The sequence below is a fragment of the Lupinus angustifolius genome, chromosome LG04 (assembly GCF_001865875.1).
Source record: "Lupinus angustifolius cultivar Tanjil chromosome LG04, LupAngTanjil_v1.0, whole genome shotgun sequence".
Lineage (NCBI taxonomy): Eukaryota > Viridiplantae > Streptophyta > Magnoliopsida > Fabales > Fabaceae > Lupinus > Lupinus angustifolius.
Genome location: NC_032012.1, coordinates 23727393 through 23746152, shown reverse-complemented (window position 1 = coordinate 23746152; position 18760 = coordinate 23727393). Strand labels below are relative to the sequence as shown.

The following is an 18760-nucleotide window of genomic DNA, read 5'->3' as shown; positions in this document are numbered from 1 at the left end:
TATACAATAGAAATTGTATTTAGGGTACACGACTTCTAAAAAAAGTACAAGTCGTGGATGGGAAATATGACTTCCATGGAGGAGAGAGAATGTGTCAGGAAAGTCGCATTCCTGGTCAACACCTTCCTCAAAGTCGTGGATCTCATCCACGAGTTCCCTAAAAACTACATTACTTCTTTAAATATTTCGAAACATATACTAAATGTGTAATAATGTAGTTTGACTATACTATATACGTAACTTTTCCCAATAAAAAGCACAGTCTATATTATGCCATGAAAATTGGACATTCATTGTATCCACACTAACAACATGTTTGTCACAAGATATTATTTTATTTGGGCAATTATTGAAGACTTTACTAGCAAACTTAAAACTAGAAATAACCATATCGTTCAATACATAATTAGTAGGTTACTCGTGCATTCGTACGAGTGATAATATATTTTGCATGAATTTATTTAAAAAATATAAAGTAATTTGTAAAATAAAAAATTGTTGATAATCACCTTATGAAAGATAATATTTATGTATTTGAATGATGAATTAGAATTGTGATCGAATAACATAGCCTAGAACCTCTGATATTAAATAACAAGGGGTAGAACCTCTTGAATAAATAACATGGCCTAACCTCATCAATAACTTGTTAATTTACAAATTTTCTAATCCAACACACTCTAAATTAGTTAGTAAGTAAATATTCATTTACTTTATTAATCAATCTTGCATTCTTCGTATCTTATTTTCACCATTTTTCAAAGCTGATAAAAAAAATTAATTTATTTTGTGATATAAAAAACATCAAAGTCTTGCATCTCATAATATATTGAGAGCTACAACTCAACTTTATGGATAATACCTCATTCATTAATCACTCCAATCTCCCATGGATGTTAAACTAAACATCAACATAAATAAATAAATAAATAAATAAATAAATAAATAAGAAAGTAAAATAACTTCAACCTATTAATTTACTATCTTTCCATTAACTGTTTGATTTATTATTAATTGATCACTTGCAATTAATATATGACACAAATCTTGTTTTTATATGTGATTAGGTAAGGAAGTAAATAGATAAGAGCAGAGAAAAGCGTAAAAAAATAAAATGCCAGTATTTAGATTTAATAACAATTTGTTTATTAGAACAATTACATAATCCAAGCATCTCAATTGACTTATACAAAAAAAACTTTATATTTAACTAAGTTTTTCGTTTGAAAAGTCATATGTCCTTAATAAGCAGTTTCAATTTCAAATTGTGATTTTTCCAATCACATAAAGGACATGGAAAGTTAGCCAGCAAGGATTGTTAAAAAATCAACTGTCACTAAATGAATTTATTTAACAAAATAAATTTATTTAGCTAAAATATAAGTGAATGTAATTAAAATGGTTAAAGTTGTTGGGGAAAGACACATAAAGGACATGGAAAGTTGGCTGACAAGGATTGTTAAAAATCAATTATCACTAAATGAATTTATTTAACAAAATAAATTTATTTAGCTAAAATAGAAGTGAATGTAATTAAAGTGGTTAAAGTTGTTGCGGAAAGACATTCTTGTTTTCCATCATGTTTATTTTTTCAATGTAATGAAAAATGATGATTGTTGATCTATAACGAATATAAAACGAAATAATGAATAATATAGGCATATAAGGTTGAGGATTACCTAAATTAACAAATTGATGACGGTAATATTAACATTGCAATATTAGAATCAAATTTAAACTCTAAAAAAAATATCCACAATGAACATTGCCTAAATTAAGGAATCATAAATAAATCAAAGAAAATATAAATTAAATATATATTATAATACATACAACTTTGTATATCATGATTGTTTTTAATAGAATTAATGTAGAAGAATCAATTTCATTATTACAATTAAATTAAATCAAATCAAAGATATGACTATTTTAAGCCAGATATTGTTTTTTCTCTATTAGGATCAATGATACACTACAGTAAAACTTCCTGTTAGCCATAGTTTCAACCTTGACTAAAGTGGGAAAAAAACCGTAGCTAGATTGAGTGGCCACACTTAATGTTGTTGTGGCAAGGAATGGCGTTGCTAAAAATTAGCCACGGTCATTATGTTATTTCGCTACACTTCTGTGAAATGTGGTAACATTTATTTAGCCACAGTCTGTTTAATTCAGCTACAGACGAACCGTGGCTAAGTTGCTGATTTTGCCACACCACAACCGTGGCTAAGTTGCTTATTTTTCCACAATCCATCCGTGGCTAATTAAATTTATTTAAATTTACTTTCGTACATACTCCTCTCATGATCCCAATGTATCATTGTCTCACAATCTTTATTTTCAATAATATAATGGTAAATTTATAATAAAATTAAATATTTGCTAGCTAATAATAATAGTATTAAGTGTTATACCATTAGAAAATTGAATCTTATACAATTACCAAATGTTTAACATTCAAAAATCCTTATAAAAACAAAATGCAAAATGTTATGATCATATAAGTTCATGAATTCTAAGAAACCATATCTAAGATGGTGGAACATCACGAGCGAAAGTGGTTAACTCGAGCGAAAATGGTTAACTCACTACCAAAATTTTTGACTAGAAACTTCTCAAGAGTAGCCAAACGATTCTGAGTATGTGCAAAAGCACTGGAGGGACAAATACCAGTGCCCAAACCATGCACTCGACCTGAATGTTCAGCTCCATATGCTTTTCCAATTGCATCATTAGGATGAGCAAATACCTTTGATGAAACACCTGAAGTAGTGACATTTTCTTGATCTTGAGGTAAATGCTCTGATATTTTATCCTATTAAATAACAAGAAATTAATAATTTATATAGTGGCAAAATGCAAATTGCATGGCAGTAACCTATAATGGAAAATTGCATCAATAGAATCAGAAAGGACAAAATGATATTATGCGTTTGCCTACCTAACTAACTGCATACCATTATCCATTTCACAACTTAGGAAATGGTTCTAAAAATGATACACTTTTTAGGACATATGTAACACATCATGTATGAAAAGACTTTAAATTACTTACAGCTAGAGTTTTTCCTTCTTCGCTTACATAGCTTCCATCCTTCTTCAATAAAGTTGACAAAACAACCTCACCACGACATACAGGTCTTTGCAATTTTAGCTCCTAACGCAACCAATGAAATATATATATTAAAACATAAGTTTTTACATTCACAAAACTCATTCTTTACAATAATACAATTACCTAGGACAACTTACCATTTGACGACCTCTCCTTGCATTGCTCATACTACCACCAGCATGGGAAACTTTAAGATTTTTGCGACTTCTAGTGTTCGCCAAACTTTGTTTCTACAATTGCCAAACATTGTAGTCATTATATTAAAAAAATACAAGTCTTGGAGAAATTAAATACTTCACAACATAATGTTTACCTTCATCTTATCCTCCTTATAATGATGCACAAATGCAGTCCAATCAGCACAATCTAAACCTGAAGGAGGATTAGCAAGTATGTCTTCCTTACTTTCATTAGGATAGAAATACTTACACCTTAACCTATATTTATAGGTCCTACATCTTTCACCTAGAGTACTTATAGCCCATTTGACTCCAGCAACATAATCAAACTCAAAATTTTCCTTCACACATTATTAAATACGCTAGTCAATTTTCAATGACAATAGGAAAAAACTATTAAAATTGCAAAAATTTTTTAAATAATTACCTCAATATATTTCCATTGTTGGTATCTATTATCCTTTGACATCCAATCCCATCTTTTAACATAAATAGGACAAATTGTTGAGTTTTGAGCTAGTTTACCAAGAAACCTCACAAGTAAGTTTGAGCCATTGTCATTGCCTTGTCCATAACCATTGAGTTCCACAATAACTTTTTTAGTTTTTTCCAAATGCCAAACCTGAATTGCTTGCATTTTTCGAGTTTCAATTTCTCCTGAAGAGGTATCTGCAATTATGTACAAGAAGCAAAGTATTAAAGGTAAACACATAATAACATATTGAAGCTAATGGAATATTGCTCTTACCTTTAACCTTGACAAATAAGGGTTCTTCTCTATCTTTTGATTGAGTTTCATTAGAGTTTGAGGAGGTTTCAAAGTTGTCATCACCATATGAAGCATCGTTTGTGTTCACATGTGCAGGTTCAACACCCTCTTGATTGTCACTAGTTTGTTGTTGCATATTTTGGGTACTTTCGCTACTGTTTTTACCTTTTTGTCCTTGTAGCTTTTCTAACATTACTTGTCCTGAATTCGCACGCTTCATATTGAACCAATTACATGCACAGTTTGCTAAGAAAAGAACTATAACAAGAAACAAAATATATACTAAATGAATCATAACATGAATTATTAAAGATATAATGCAAAAAGTGTGGCACAAATTGTAAAAAAAGTCTATTTTATATTGTCAAGTACATAATATAGGATATTAAACTACTCTAACATTCTTCCTTCTTCATCATCACTAAAATTATCACAATCTTCATCATTATTTGATCCATGTTTTTCTTGTTCTTGTTCATTTACACCTTCCTGCACTAATTGTAATTCTTCGATGTTCTCCAAATGTTGCTCACAAAAAAGATATGTCTTCCATTGATGACTCTTCTAAGTCCTCAAAGTTCAGATCACCCATATCATAGATGTCTCTAGGCTTCATGTGGCAAACACAACACCAACCTTGATCAACTGGATCATCAATATAATATACCATTCTAGCATCAGTTGCAAGGATGAATGGTTCATCTGCTTCATTTGCACCGGTGTGTATTAAACATGAAAAGTTTACACTTGTTATCCCAAATTTATCAATTTTGATTCCCTTGTTAAGTGTAGTGTCTACCTAATCACATTTGAATAACACAACTCTTAACTTACCATAGTAGTCTAACTCTATGATGTCAACCAATTTCCCATAGTACATAACGTCACTTGATATTTCACTAGGTTCCTTACCACTTGAAAATCTCTTAGTTACAACAGACATAACAATACCAGACTGATTTATCATTCACATATGCAATTTTATAATAATCACATGTTTACCATCACATGTGTATATAATCCGGCCAAATATTCAATCTTCCTTTGGGCCGATTAATACTCGCATGGATACATATACGTACTAGTATTTGATATTTATCATGAAGAATTCACAACAACAAAATGTCACTTTTGCGACTTCTTATTTAATATGTTCACTTAAAATGTCAAACAATTTTATTTTCTAAAGAAAATCCATTTAGTTGAGTTTGATTCAACATAACCTTAATCAAAAACATATTTTATTTATATCCACGTATAAATACATATATGCATTATAGCCTATTGATAGCATTGCATCATTCTCATTTCAAGGACTGCATTTCAAATTTCAGTGATAGTCCCTTTGAATTTTCCATAAAAAAAATATTACCATTTTATAGATGATTAAACATGGTAGGGCAACTATCCAAACAATGTAACAAACCATAAGTGTTGCAACTATTTAAACAAACAAGTCAGGTAATATACATAAAGTGAAGAAGATCTTTGCTCCTGACCTTGGCAAGGTTTTGATGAAGACACCAACATCACCAAAAGGAAGAAAAGAAAGATTACTTATGAAGACCAAGAAGATTAAAGCTTCAAGAAAATTAGTCTAAGTCTAAATATGTACTTCTATCTTATACTCTTTAATATTTAATATATTAAAGTAGTAATGCTCAAAATATTTTAAAAGGAATTGAAACACTTTAAGTTTTAAATGAAACATTTTTCAAAATACTGTGTAACAGGTTACTAAAATTTGAGTAATAGATTACATGAGTGAGAACCAGTTATCCAACAATATTTGAATTGGAGTAACCGATTACTCTAAGTGAATTTTAATTCACTGTTGGACAGAACATTTGAGTTACTCAATTCTGTAATTGGTTACTGAGAGTTGTTACATCAGTTTTTCATATTTGAAACTCAAGAGTTTTCATCCCAAACGAAATGTCTTCATTCCAAACAATTTCTACTTTTTCATAAATGCACAATGGCAGATTGGAAAGCTTATTTAAAGGCATTAGAACTCACAATGAAAACAACCTTTTTGATCAACTCTTTCATAACTCTTTAATTCTTTTCTCACAACTTTCCTACAGTTTTCTGAAATATTTATGCACTTCTAAGCAACTTGCACTCAAACTTTGAAAGTCATTTTTAGAGTTGTTTGAAGTAAAGTGTTTCAAAGTTTTATAAACTTAAAGAGCATTATTACTAAGTATACAAAAGAGTTGATTGGATTGCAAGTGTTATTATATTTCATACTTGTAAAGGCAATCCAAAGTCATCATTCAAATTCTTCATTCATTGTAATAACTTTCTTTCAGGTGTGTGAATAGAAAGGGGATAGAGTTACTTGGAAATGTGTTTTCCAAGGGTATAAATATTAGTGAGTGTGTAAGGTACATAGAGATCTGGGGTAAGGTATTGTAATTACAACTCATAATATTTAGTGGAAAATCTCTTGTACTGCAAGAGTACTTGACGTAGCCTTCGGTAGACATGAAGGTGAACCAGTATAAAATCCTTGTGTACTCTCTTCTCCCTTACCTCTTTGATTTATTCTTGTTTATTTTCTGCAATAATATTCGCTGCACGTCAACTCTTACTTTTTGCAGAAAATATTTTGCAGAAAAAGTTGTCATAATTTCTGGTCAACTAATTCACCTCCCCCTCTTAGTTGAAATCTGAGTCTTACACATAAAACAAGACAAGTTCATATGATAGACTAATCACAAGATATCTAGCACAATATCAATTTCTAGTCTTTGGACAGAGAAATTAATTTGTAAGTGATTCTTTCAATGTAATGATCAAATATTAACAATTAGTTCTGTCAAACAATAACTTTTCTTTGGACCGACTATTATTCACATGAAAAAACCTTTATATTTGTTACATATTTATCATCACAAGTATGTTATTATTTGATTAAATTGTGTCTTCCTTTGGGCCAAACACAATTCGCATAAATAATCTCATATTCATTTGTGTAATTTTAATCTATTTCCACAATAGAGATTACTTTGGCAACATATTGCATCAATTAATTCAGAAATAATTACGAGGAAAAAAAAACAATATGGGTCCATTATAAAAAAAAAAGTATAATCTTGTAATTAAAGCCTTCATATTTGATATATTTTATGATTAACAAATCTAATCCACAATATAATTTCAAATCAAAAAGAATATATTACATATATATCAACACATAAAAATGGATGCAATCTTAATCAAATACATAATAGATCAAGAGTTAAATGCATAAATTAATATATGCTAATCATTATAAAAAAATTCCAAATTGAATATGATCATGCCCAACTTTAAAACATCAAGAGCATATTTTTTATATAAATTTGGTCAATTATTTCATACATATATGTGCACTTCCAAAATACAATATATACACAATATATATATTTAATTACAAGCATTAAGCTTAAAGGTAATATATATAACTTAACTTCAATCCTTACTTATGAGTGTCTTAAAACAAGGTGAATCACATGTTTATTGCTGATGATGGTAGGTACATATTTTATGTAATAACCATATTAAAAAGGAATTGAAAACAATAAATATAGTATTTAAAAATCCCAAATATAGAGGAATATATTTGATCAAACCATAATTATATATATAACATATATGCAGATATTCAGATTGCATAATACCCTAATGTATAAGAAATACATATTGCTCACACACATATATATATATATAATACATATACTCTAACAAATTACAAAAATTGTGAAGTAACAAAAGTCAATGTCCAATAGTAAGACATTAGTACACACATCATATACATATTACATAACAGGGTCATAAAATTTAATGCAATGTTCATGCACAGATCTAAATATATACTTCAACACATGTTGCAAGGATTTATAATACAAATTACTCATAATTTAAATAAGCAAAAGGAGATAAAAATTATCCCCATTATTCCTAAATACCCAATTTACATAACCAATAACGGAAGCATACAAATCCTCAAGTTTGAAAAAATTAAGGTTCATAAAATTCAGAACTTAAAGCTTTGATACCACTTGTTAGATATTTCACGATGATTGGTGAAATATCATTTCTATGATCTTGAATATCATGACTCTCACACATAATATAAAACAATGATATAAAGTCATATTTGAATATCTGAATGCATGTTCTTTGATGAACTCCTTTGATATACCTTTTAAAAGAGGTTTTGGTGTGATGGTCTTCCTCAACCAAATCTTTGATTCTTTTTGGGACCTTCATTTTCTCTCTCTGATGGGGAGAGGCGAAAACTATTTATGATTTGGTGTATTGGGGACCATATCGTTTCTTATGTGTTAACTTATAGGGTTCCTATTATCCCGTATAGGCCAACCATTTGTGTATCCACTCATTAATCTCATATTCGTTATTTGCTTTAGAAGTCTTAATATGTTGTCATTAATTAGATCACTTATTTTGTAACAAAAAATAAATAGCTGATATAATTGTATTAAAGATATGATGTTCACCTTAATTAGAAATTATGAATTTCTAACCAAAAGCTAATATGGCAACATTGTTCTCCAAGTATTTTTGCCTTTTTGGTTTGCAACTTCTTTTTTTGAATAAAATTACATTTGTATTAACCAATAGCTATTTCTAAATTATATCACCAACCGTTTTTTGTGCCCTTGCAGTCTTTGTAAAAACTAAGAACATCTAACATTACTTTGGACTCACTCATCATGTTCCATGTGTATTGGACAATACTTCTGCTAAAAAATCATAATGCAGTAAGTGTCTATATTAAAGACCACCTACCATAGAAATATCCCTTAATAGAAGAATAAAAGAAACCAACCACTTTAACCCAAATTTCAACTACATGTGTTAATGAATTGAAATTTTTAGCATGGTGGATCAAAGTATAAGACAGCGGTTTCTTAAGGAGGAAATTTTACAATCCATCGTCCACAAGGATAGTTTACCAATAAACTTGTATGCTAATGATTTTTATATGTATTGTCTATAAAAATGAAATTAAAAAACTTATCTATGCCTTATTGAAGAAATAAAACCCCTATTTGCTTGTACATTTTTCTCGCCCACCTAAAAGAATTCCAAGATCCAAAATCTTGAACCTTTAAAAAACAACAAATTGGTTTCCATGATCTTCTCTTCTGAATATAAAATAGCTACTAGATCCTTCTGTGGGGTTTCATTTTCATCTGTCATATATATATATATATATATAAACCTTAGTAATAATCAAATAAGCAAGATTAACATTAATCGTAGAGACCAGTTCTTGGAAGCATTTAACATCCTTACTAGGGATTTGCATATTCATCTTACTCATTGCTCATGTTGTTAATAACATGCAACTTGCAAATTTAAGATTATATCCTTCATGAAGGGTTTCACATTCCAGACATAGTTATTTCTTTCTAGCTTTAGTTTTTTTATCTTATTTCTGCTGTAAAAAAATATAATAGAGCGAGTTTTACATGTTGAAAAGCATAATTAATAGCCTCTTTTTTGGGTCATTTATGTTTGCGATACAAAGTACACACATAATTTTAACGGAAAATTAGCTAGTAGCTGTCCTTGAAATTGACACATCATGTATTTAACTTGATCCATTTCTTTGTCTATAAACTTGATTCATTTCTTGCGATTCAATTCATGTTGGAATATTAATTTATCAATTGTTTCATTCAAATAAGATTGAAATCAAGAAATGTTAAAGCCCAAAGTGCACAACTTTCTGTCACCAAAGGCATCATAGTCTCTTTTTTGAATTACTTTGCCTCTCTTCTCATTCTTTTTTTATTTCATTTTGGACGTTTAGTAACTTATCATTCATTGTCTACTTTGCATCTCCTATCGAAGGAAGATAAATCAAAAGCTGAACAATGACACAATGGAGAGAAGAAAAAAAATAGAAAACCAAAGTCACATTTCCTTAAACCAAATTCATAACAAAGCAAAATACATTGATGGGTGTAAGTGATGCATGCCAGCTGCATTAACTCCCCAAACTTAACTTCCATAATCCCCATTTTCCAGCAACCTCGTATGCATCTCTTACATTCGATGTTTGATATTTCCATCATAGATCATAAGTCATAACATAAACATAATTGGAATTAAAATAAAAAAACAAAGAGAAAATCAATGGTGAATACGTAAAAAAACAACATGATACAAAACCAATAATTTTTTTAAGGTAATTCGGACCGCTACCCTCAATTCCCCGCAATGCAATGATCACACTCTCTCAGTTCTGCACCTTATCTATGATGATGGGCTGAGTGTAATTGCAAAGCATTTGTTATGTGTCTTCTTTCATCGTTTTCACCTTTGGTTCTTCTTTATAGAAGAGCCCTTCCACCCTACACCACCACCTTCTATGACGGAGAGAGAATATTCAACCACTGCCGCCTGAACTTTCGAAGATACCCTTTTAGAGGCCATGTTATTAGGTGCTAGGAAAAGAGCTCAAGGAAATGAAAATGCCTCAAACTATAGCGACGTAGTTATATATGCTATTAAGGCTTGGCCTTGGAAGAAAGAACTGAAGGAGAGAGTTAGTAAGCATGGGAAGAAGGGGAGACATGATGGGTCCTATATAAGGGAGAGATTTTAGCTTGTGGTTGCATTGTGTATTATTATTATTATTATTATGCAATATAACATTTTTATAATTCAATAAATTTGTTACTTTAAATATACACTTATTATCCACTATTGATATTTAATTGTTATCAACTTTTTAAAAAAGTAATCTAAATGAATGATGAAGTACATGTGTATAAATCTTTATACTGACAATACATTGATTTTATACTCAAATAACAATATATAATTTATTATTAATGATAATGGTAAATTTAAATTGAGAGATATAATATCAATAGGAAATTACACTGACATCCTCTGAGTTTCAGTGAAATTACACAAACCATCCCTCATTTTTTCTATACCTACACAAATCTCTCCTAATTTTTATACTTTCATTATACTGACCACCACTGCATAAAAAATAAATGTAATCTTTTAAACAAAAAATGTGATAAATACAACCAAGTAAAACAAAACATGATATATCGTGTAGACAAGTCTAAATAATATACAAATCAATGTATCTTTATTATTTTTTGTTACAAAGTGCATCAACAATTCTATAGAAATATTGTTTAAATGTTATAATATAGTGTAACGAACCAAAAATAATAAAGAAATATTGACTCGTGTATTATTTGGACTTGTCTCCACAATATATCATGTTTTATTTAACTTAACTGTATTTATCACATTTTTTGTTTAAAAGATTACACTTATTTCTTATGCATGGGTGGTCAATGTAATGAAAGTATAAAAATTAGGGGAAGTTTGTACAGGTGTAAAAAAGTAACGGGTAGTTTGTGTAATTTCACTAAAACTCATGTGATGTTAGTGTAATTTACTATAATATAAACATTATAATATCTATGAACCTTGGAAAGATTTATACATAATTAATGTATTATTCACCGTTCATTTGTATTACTTTTTGTTAAAAGTCAATAATAATTAAGTATGAATGCTAGATGATATATAAAATCTCTTATACCATCCATACATTTTTCCTCTAATAGTTTTTGGTATTATCAATGATATTTATCACCCTTTGAGTAAAAAATTAATCTTTTTCGGGTATGTAATTGTCTCTCCTAATAAATATTGCTCACATGAAGCCTGAATCTTTTGATTATCATGTGTATATAGCATAACCTTACATAAGTATCAACAATTTGTTGATATTTTTTCCTGTAATATTAATGAGATATAATTTATTAAGAAATAAAATAGGACAAAAACTAACTAACACCCTCTAAATATCAATTGTTATATCATTTATAATATGCACTTGAAATTGTGAAGAGGAAAAAGTGGAGTTAAAAAATTTGGTTTAATGTACCTATTTCTGGGGAATGCAAAAAAACTCCACTAGCACGGTTTCCTATGCTCTTGAAAATTTCATCTTCATTTTTTCATGGAGAAAAAAACTAAAAATATAAATGGTAGAGAATTTGATGGGGTTTGTTTGTCTGCGTATGTGAACGTGGTGGTGATTAAGTAGTAATTTTCTCACTACGCTGCTCAACACCAAACGAGGCATTTATGGGCAACTTTTAGCATTTATTACCTTATTATTGAGAGAGGGTTGAGTTGGGAAAGATGATAGAAATATAATGGATAATGATATTTCTTTCCTATTAAATTCTTTTATTAATGATCATATCCACTATGTCACTTGTAAAACCAATTATTAATAAATAAAATATCACATTATAACATATATCATTTTTTTTATAAATAGAAAAATTAGTAGGAAAATATATTATTTTGATGATTGGGATAGTGTGTTATGTGTAGTGGGGCATTAACCTAGATTGTAGTGAATGGATATTGGGGTGATGGTTGGCCCAAGGTGCAGCCAACCCCACAAGTTAGTGCATCCAATTTGATGCGGATGATTGAGTAATGAACACCACCAAGATAAGGATGGAAACATATAAGAAAATTAAAAATAGTGTTCAACACTTCATTATAGTTTAAATACATTATTTTTTTATTAACAATTTGTTGGTATAGTAGTGTAATATCTTATTAGATCTTTAGGATAATTGAAATGAATTATAGTTATGCCCTCGAAAAATTAGTTCTCTACTTAAAAATGTGAAGAGATATATTTGATATTACCAAAAAAAACACATGACTTCCCTTATAAAAGCTTATTTTCACACTTTGTTAAAAAGTGTTGAAGTTACTTATTAGCATTCTCTAAATCCATAAATGCCAAAAGTACCATCGTTGCTATTTAGTAACAAATATCATGTCAATATAATTGCGCATTTGTAGCTGGCATCCTCTATATCTTATTTTTCCTCCTATTAACCATACATGTTTAAGGTTTCAGTCTTTGAAGTGTATTAAAAGTGAAAATTGAGTTTAACATAATTCATATTAAGTTGCTCAATAGAAGTGTTAAAATTACACAAATCAAGACTCGTTCAAGAAGAAATTACTCTTCTTGAACTTATACAAGATTCTAAAGATCAATTTTCTTTTTACATGTCCTTTCTCTACCTCTTCATATTTCCTCCACCCTAAAAAAATGTTATTTTAATAATATAATAAGAAAAATAGTATATTCTTCTATTAAATCATTCTACAAATCATTATATCCACAAATGTGGCACATGTCACAAAATTGATAATTTATTTATTAATAATTAACTTATAAATGACATATGTTAGTTTCTTGTAGATATAAAGAATTATTATAAGAATATATCATTACTCGTTTAATAAACATTCACAACACAATTCACAATCAAGAAGAAAAAAATTTGATGCATCTAGTGTGTTAGTGTCCTAAGTCCATAGTTGATATTAATCTCTTTCATAACATATAAATTATCAATATGATTTTTCCCTCATTCCGCAAAGTTTTTCTCATACACATGGGGACATTAAGATTTAAGAAATTTACCTATTTAATAATATTGTTGTTTCTTATTGGTAAAAGTAAACAAAATTTTAGTCATGGTATCTAACGAACAATTTTCAAAGTCCAGCCAACGTGCATCACTTGATTTCCAGTGTGGACTCCACAATGAACGTTAACATTTTGTATATGGCTAACACAATGGCATGCGCATTTGAAATTTTTGAGTAGTCAAGAAAATGAGTAAAATATCAACACTTGTAAATTCTACCAAGATTTTATTCATTCTCATGAGGGTTCCAATTATGTTGAAATATTGAAACGGTGGTGTTTATTTACGGACAAGTATGGCGACAAATTTATTTATAATCTAAAATCCATCCAAATTAAATTCATCCAAATCTATACGTTAGAACTAATAGATTTAAATGAATATAATCCAATGAATAGTGTTGATAATGAATGAATTCAAATTTATCTATTATATTCAATGAATACTCATGAGTATATATATTTGGATGGATTCCCAATTCATCCAAAAATAAAAACAATTATTTTCCAATTAATTCAATATTAATATAAAAATCTCTCTCACATTTCTAACAACACAATCCTACATGCATTACAATATTGAAAATTGAAAGTGTGATTTTAAAAAATGACTTTAAAGTTTCATTTGCATTGTTGTGATACTGGTTTCACTCCTTATTTTTTGTTATGCACCAAGATATGGTCAGAGCCATATGATCGTATATATTGGAAAATGTTCTCTCATAGGATCACTTATGGTACTAATTAATTCATTAATGCTCAAATCATACATGGTTGAAAATTACCTTAAAAATACACTGTGACATGTCCTCTATAATATAAATTGTGACACTTAATGCTAATACTAGTTTTTATTTATATATATATATATATTATGAGTGTGAAGGCTTGTCACATGTCCTCTATGATATAAATTGTTATACTTAATGCTAATACTAGTTTTTATTTGCATATATATATATATATATATATAATATTGAAAATTGAAAGTGTGATTTTAAAAAATGACTTTAAAGTTTCATTTGCATTGTTGTGATACTGGTTTCACTCCTTATTTTTTGTTATGCACCAAGATATGGTCAGAGCCATATGATCGTATATATTGGAAAATGTTCTCTCATAGGATCACTTATGGTACTAATTAATTCATTAATGCTCAAATCATACATGGTTGAAAATTACCTTAAAAATACACTGTGACATGTTTTTTAAATTGATATCTAAAAATGCTTTATTAAATAATAATTTAAAATGCTTTATTAAATAATAATTTAAAAAAATTCTTTGAATAATACTTCTTTAAAAAATGTTTAGTTCAAATTAAAAAATGGGTTGGATATTCATCCAATCGATTAAAATAGATACATGAATATAATGTATGGATTGGAATCCATTGGATATGGATGGATTAGATAATTTAAAAATGTTATGTAATGAATTTATATGGATTGATGGATAGTTTTTCATCCATCCATTAGGATCCAAATCTAAATTCATCCAAACTCATCTAATTACCACCCCTACGGGCAAGGATCATATGTCTCATAATTTTCATGTCTCTTTATCCTGAACCAATCAAACATCACAAAATAATATTAAAATATTAATTTCTATTTTTATAATTTTTCTTTTTAAATGAATACAACTTTGTGATTACACTAAGAAGAACAAGAATAAGGACATGTGATCCACATCCATTTATTTACTAGTTAATTGATATGTTTGAAATAATATAAACTTTCATTTCTTATAAGGAAAATGAGAATCAGACACCCTAGAATTACCCTACCTATTTTATCAACGTCTTTCCTCAACTATTGTGTAATCACTGATAAGATTCAAAAAAGTCAATGATTATATTGTGTCTTCTAGCAAGAAATAAAAGTTCAATAATGGGTGAGGTTACGAGAAATAATAAAAATCTTCTCCATTAATAAAAATATAAGTGATTATTTTTTTTTATATTTTTAATAAAAAAAATTGTGATTTTATGGTAAACAAAGGATTAAAAGTGTCATTATATATTTTATTTTGTGTGTTATTGTATGGTACTTGCTTCTCATTATAACATGTTATGACTCCCATGATATATGTATGGACATAAATTTTACATCTCATTTAAATATGGTTTAAATATTTATTAGATTATTTCTTTCATTACTAATTAGATTTGAAATAAAACTTAACATATTAGAGTAGGAATAATCATTAGTAAAATACAACTATTAACCTAGTTAAGCATGCTTATGTGAAGCGAACATATTAAGAAATAAGTCTTACATTATTTGTCTCATTCTCTTATATATGATTTCAATATATATTAAATTACTCATATAATATCATCTGATATCTAACCTTCACAATAAAGTTACCAATATAAGTATATATTGCTATTATAAATATAAGTATAAAAAATAGAATGAAGTACTATATATATAGAAGTAACTAGAGTGTCATCTTAATCTTAATATTATATTTAAATAGTAATATTTAAGTAGTGAAATAAATGAAATATGCCCAACATTGTGAAATGAAGTTAGAGCACTGGTTATTGGGTTATAAGAAAGATAAGCGACATCAAAATCCTTATTTACCATATTGCTGGTATCATAAAGGCTGAGTCGGAGAGACGCATAGACACACCCTTTTGAGCGTGATTAGAGAAAGAACACACCTGTGCTAACAAAATTTGCAGCACAATCATTTTTTTTTTTTTGTTTCCCACAAGTATCCTCGCACTGGAGGCAATCTTGTCCGAGCTGGACACATTCACAAGTAAGTGGGGCTAACTCTCCCAACGGGCATTTTTTCCATCTACAAGACTCAAACCCGGATTCTTGCTTAAGGGGAATCAAACATGTACCACTTGAACCAACGCCCGTTGCTAAACACAGTCACTTTACTACATATTTGGCCCATCAAAATGGAAAAAGGCAAGAGATTACAAAAGCATAAGAATAAGTCACGGTTAGATCCCTTTTCTTTTTGCTATTTCAAATTTTCTTTCACTTTATTTTTCTTTTTTTTGAATAAAAATAAAAAATCACTCTAGCTGTGATTGGTTGAAAAGTAAAAGCTAATTTTCTTCTAGAATAATGCAATAATGCTTCATGCTACACCATCTTAAACAATTGTCAAATATAATTCTAACTTCTAGTACCCGAACCATTTTTTCCCACCCCACAAATTGATATCATCCCCATGTTAAATATATAAAATACATTCAATTATCTTCATCCTCTTGTAAGAAATTTTGGTAACATATTTATCGTGGAGTCACGCAAACTAAGGTTTATGCATAAAAAATATTATGTAGCCAAATGTCTTATTTCCATTTTTATACGGATAAGATTAGAAATAAAAAAACTATAAATAATCTTGACTTTTTATGAAAGAGAAGGATTTCAAAGGGGTGACACTCTTCGTGGAGTATAAACTCCTTATAAATATAGGTCATGGTCCTTTAGTAGGATCAGTTGTCCCACTTTTTATGTCACATTATATCTCAATTCAATGGAAAGTTGTCATATACTTGAAAATAAAAATAAAATAAAATTTTTATGTTAGAATTTCTGACAATTTATAGGTCACAAATATGATTCTATAATTGTGTTATGGCCATTATGTAATTAGCCAAAATATAAAATGATATTCAATAATTAGTTTAGTGGTTAAGGGCATATGTGTCATGAAATAATATAAGTATATATACCTTCAGGCGATTTCTGATTTGATGAATGGACTGAATCAGAATTATTGCAACTAAAGTAATAACCACTACGGGGTTACTTTTATAGGTTATGGTCCCCATTTGTAAAGGTTGAGGAGAATAAGGTAGGATGAGGATAGTGTTATCCATAAAGATATAACACTATTAACTCATCCATAAGGCATATAAGATAAGGCTCCTCACAACACAACAAGACACTCTCAAGAACTGAGGCATTTTTCTCATTCCCCTCTAGAGAAACTAAGGAAAACCATTCGGCGCTCTATCATCTGGAAGTTCATCGCACCCTCATACCTTCGAGATTCCGGAAATGACTCAACAAGGTATGTTCTTCATCTTCACCATGAACTCATTTGGGGTTTCTTCGGCCTGGACCATGGTTGTTACATTTGGGTTTATGTATGGGCATAAACATTAGGTTATGGGAACAAAGTCATGGTCATAAGGACTTCCGCATTTAATATATGGATTTCGGATGGAGAAATTCTCCAACATTTTATGCTATTTGGTGAAATACATGATGACAATAAATTTTGGGATAGAAGATCCTAGTTCCCTTTAGAGAAAGAAATAAGGATAAAAATGGTTTGGACATACAATTTTTTGGTACACAAAAAAAAGTTCATTCATTATATTCTCTATAAACATATTAAGATGCGTTTATGAATGCTAGATAATGAAAATGATCATCATCTTTAATATTTCATCATTGAGTAAATTCTCTCATCATGAAAACTTTCCAACATTATATTTATGAGAAAGTTGATTATTGATACAACTAGCAGGGTACCCGTGTACTTGCACATGTCGCTTCTTTGTTTATGCATAATGCAAATATAATATACATATACTTTATAATATCAATAAATCATGTATTGAAACATTATATTTCCCATTCATTCATATAGATGCAATATTAACATTGATTTTTGAGTATATACGTAGAATATTAACAATTATAAATGTGATTGTTAAACATTTATTTGTTGAAAGTGTGATTATAGAAAATATTTGATTCTTAAATAACTCAATAAATAAACTTCAAATTGTATTGGATAATATCTCACATCTATATTCTCTATATAAAATTATAAATATAAAGAGTTATTTTTGCATCATATTTTTTTTATTACGTTTATAAGTATCATATAAAGTCATAAGAATTTTTTAGCATATCTCTTAAATGCTTATGTTTTATTTTAGATTAATGTTCATTGTGTATAAATATTTGAATATATTTTTAGCATTCAAATATTGTATAATTAAATGTTATTTATTTATTATGTTTTAGCTAATAATCATTGTATGAAAATAACTCATAAATTAAAAACACACTAAGTTAGGATATGACAGATATTTTTTCTGATAAATTTAATAAAAAGAGTCTAATAATTGATTTGTTATATTACTAATTAAAATACATATATTTTTCATGAATATATAT

The 18760-nt window shown here is 28.6% G+C and overlaps 1 protein-coding gene and 1 long non-coding RNA gene across 2 annotated transcripts in view; one reads left to right on the top strand and one right to left on the bottom strand.

Annotated features, from left to right (window-relative positions):
- On the bottom strand, positions 2543 to 5027 carry LOC109344745. Its single transcript, XM_019583499.1, has 8 exons — positions 4895 to 5027; positions 4697 to 4762; positions 4040 to 4318; positions 3817 to 3960; positions 3426 to 3484; positions 3250 to 3342; positions 3053 to 3154; positions 2543 to 2812 (listed from the first exon to the last, which is right to left on the bottom strand). Exons 1-8 carry the CDS (start codon positions 5025 to 5027, stop codon positions 2543 to 2545), a joined length of 1146 nt encoding a protein of 381 aa, XP_019439044.1.
- The window catches only part of LOC109346367, an 8316-nt gene continuing 7574 nt past the window's right edge, over positions 18019 to 18760 (top strand). Inside the window, exon 1 of the long non-coding RNA XR_002107514.1 lies at positions 18019 to 18029. This is a non-coding gene — a long non-coding RNA (uncharacterized LOC109346367). The remainder of the gene's footprint in view (positions 18030 to 18760) is intronic.

Bases quoted from the DNA above. Each gene is read 5' to 3' on its own strand.
- LOC109344745 (XM_019583499.1), bottom strand. From the start codon at position 5,027: ATGATAAATCAGTCTGGTATTGTTATGTCTGTTGTAACTAAGAGATTT. The intron at 3,485-3,816 runs GTAAACTAGCTC...ATCCTCCTTCAG, and splicing joins CTTACTTGTGAGGTTTCTTG to GTTTAGATTGTGCTGATTGG. The intron at 3,155-3,249 runs GTAAGTTGTCCT...TGGTTGCGTTAG, and splicing joins CAAGGAGAGGTCGTCAAATG to GAGCTAAAATTGCAAAGACC.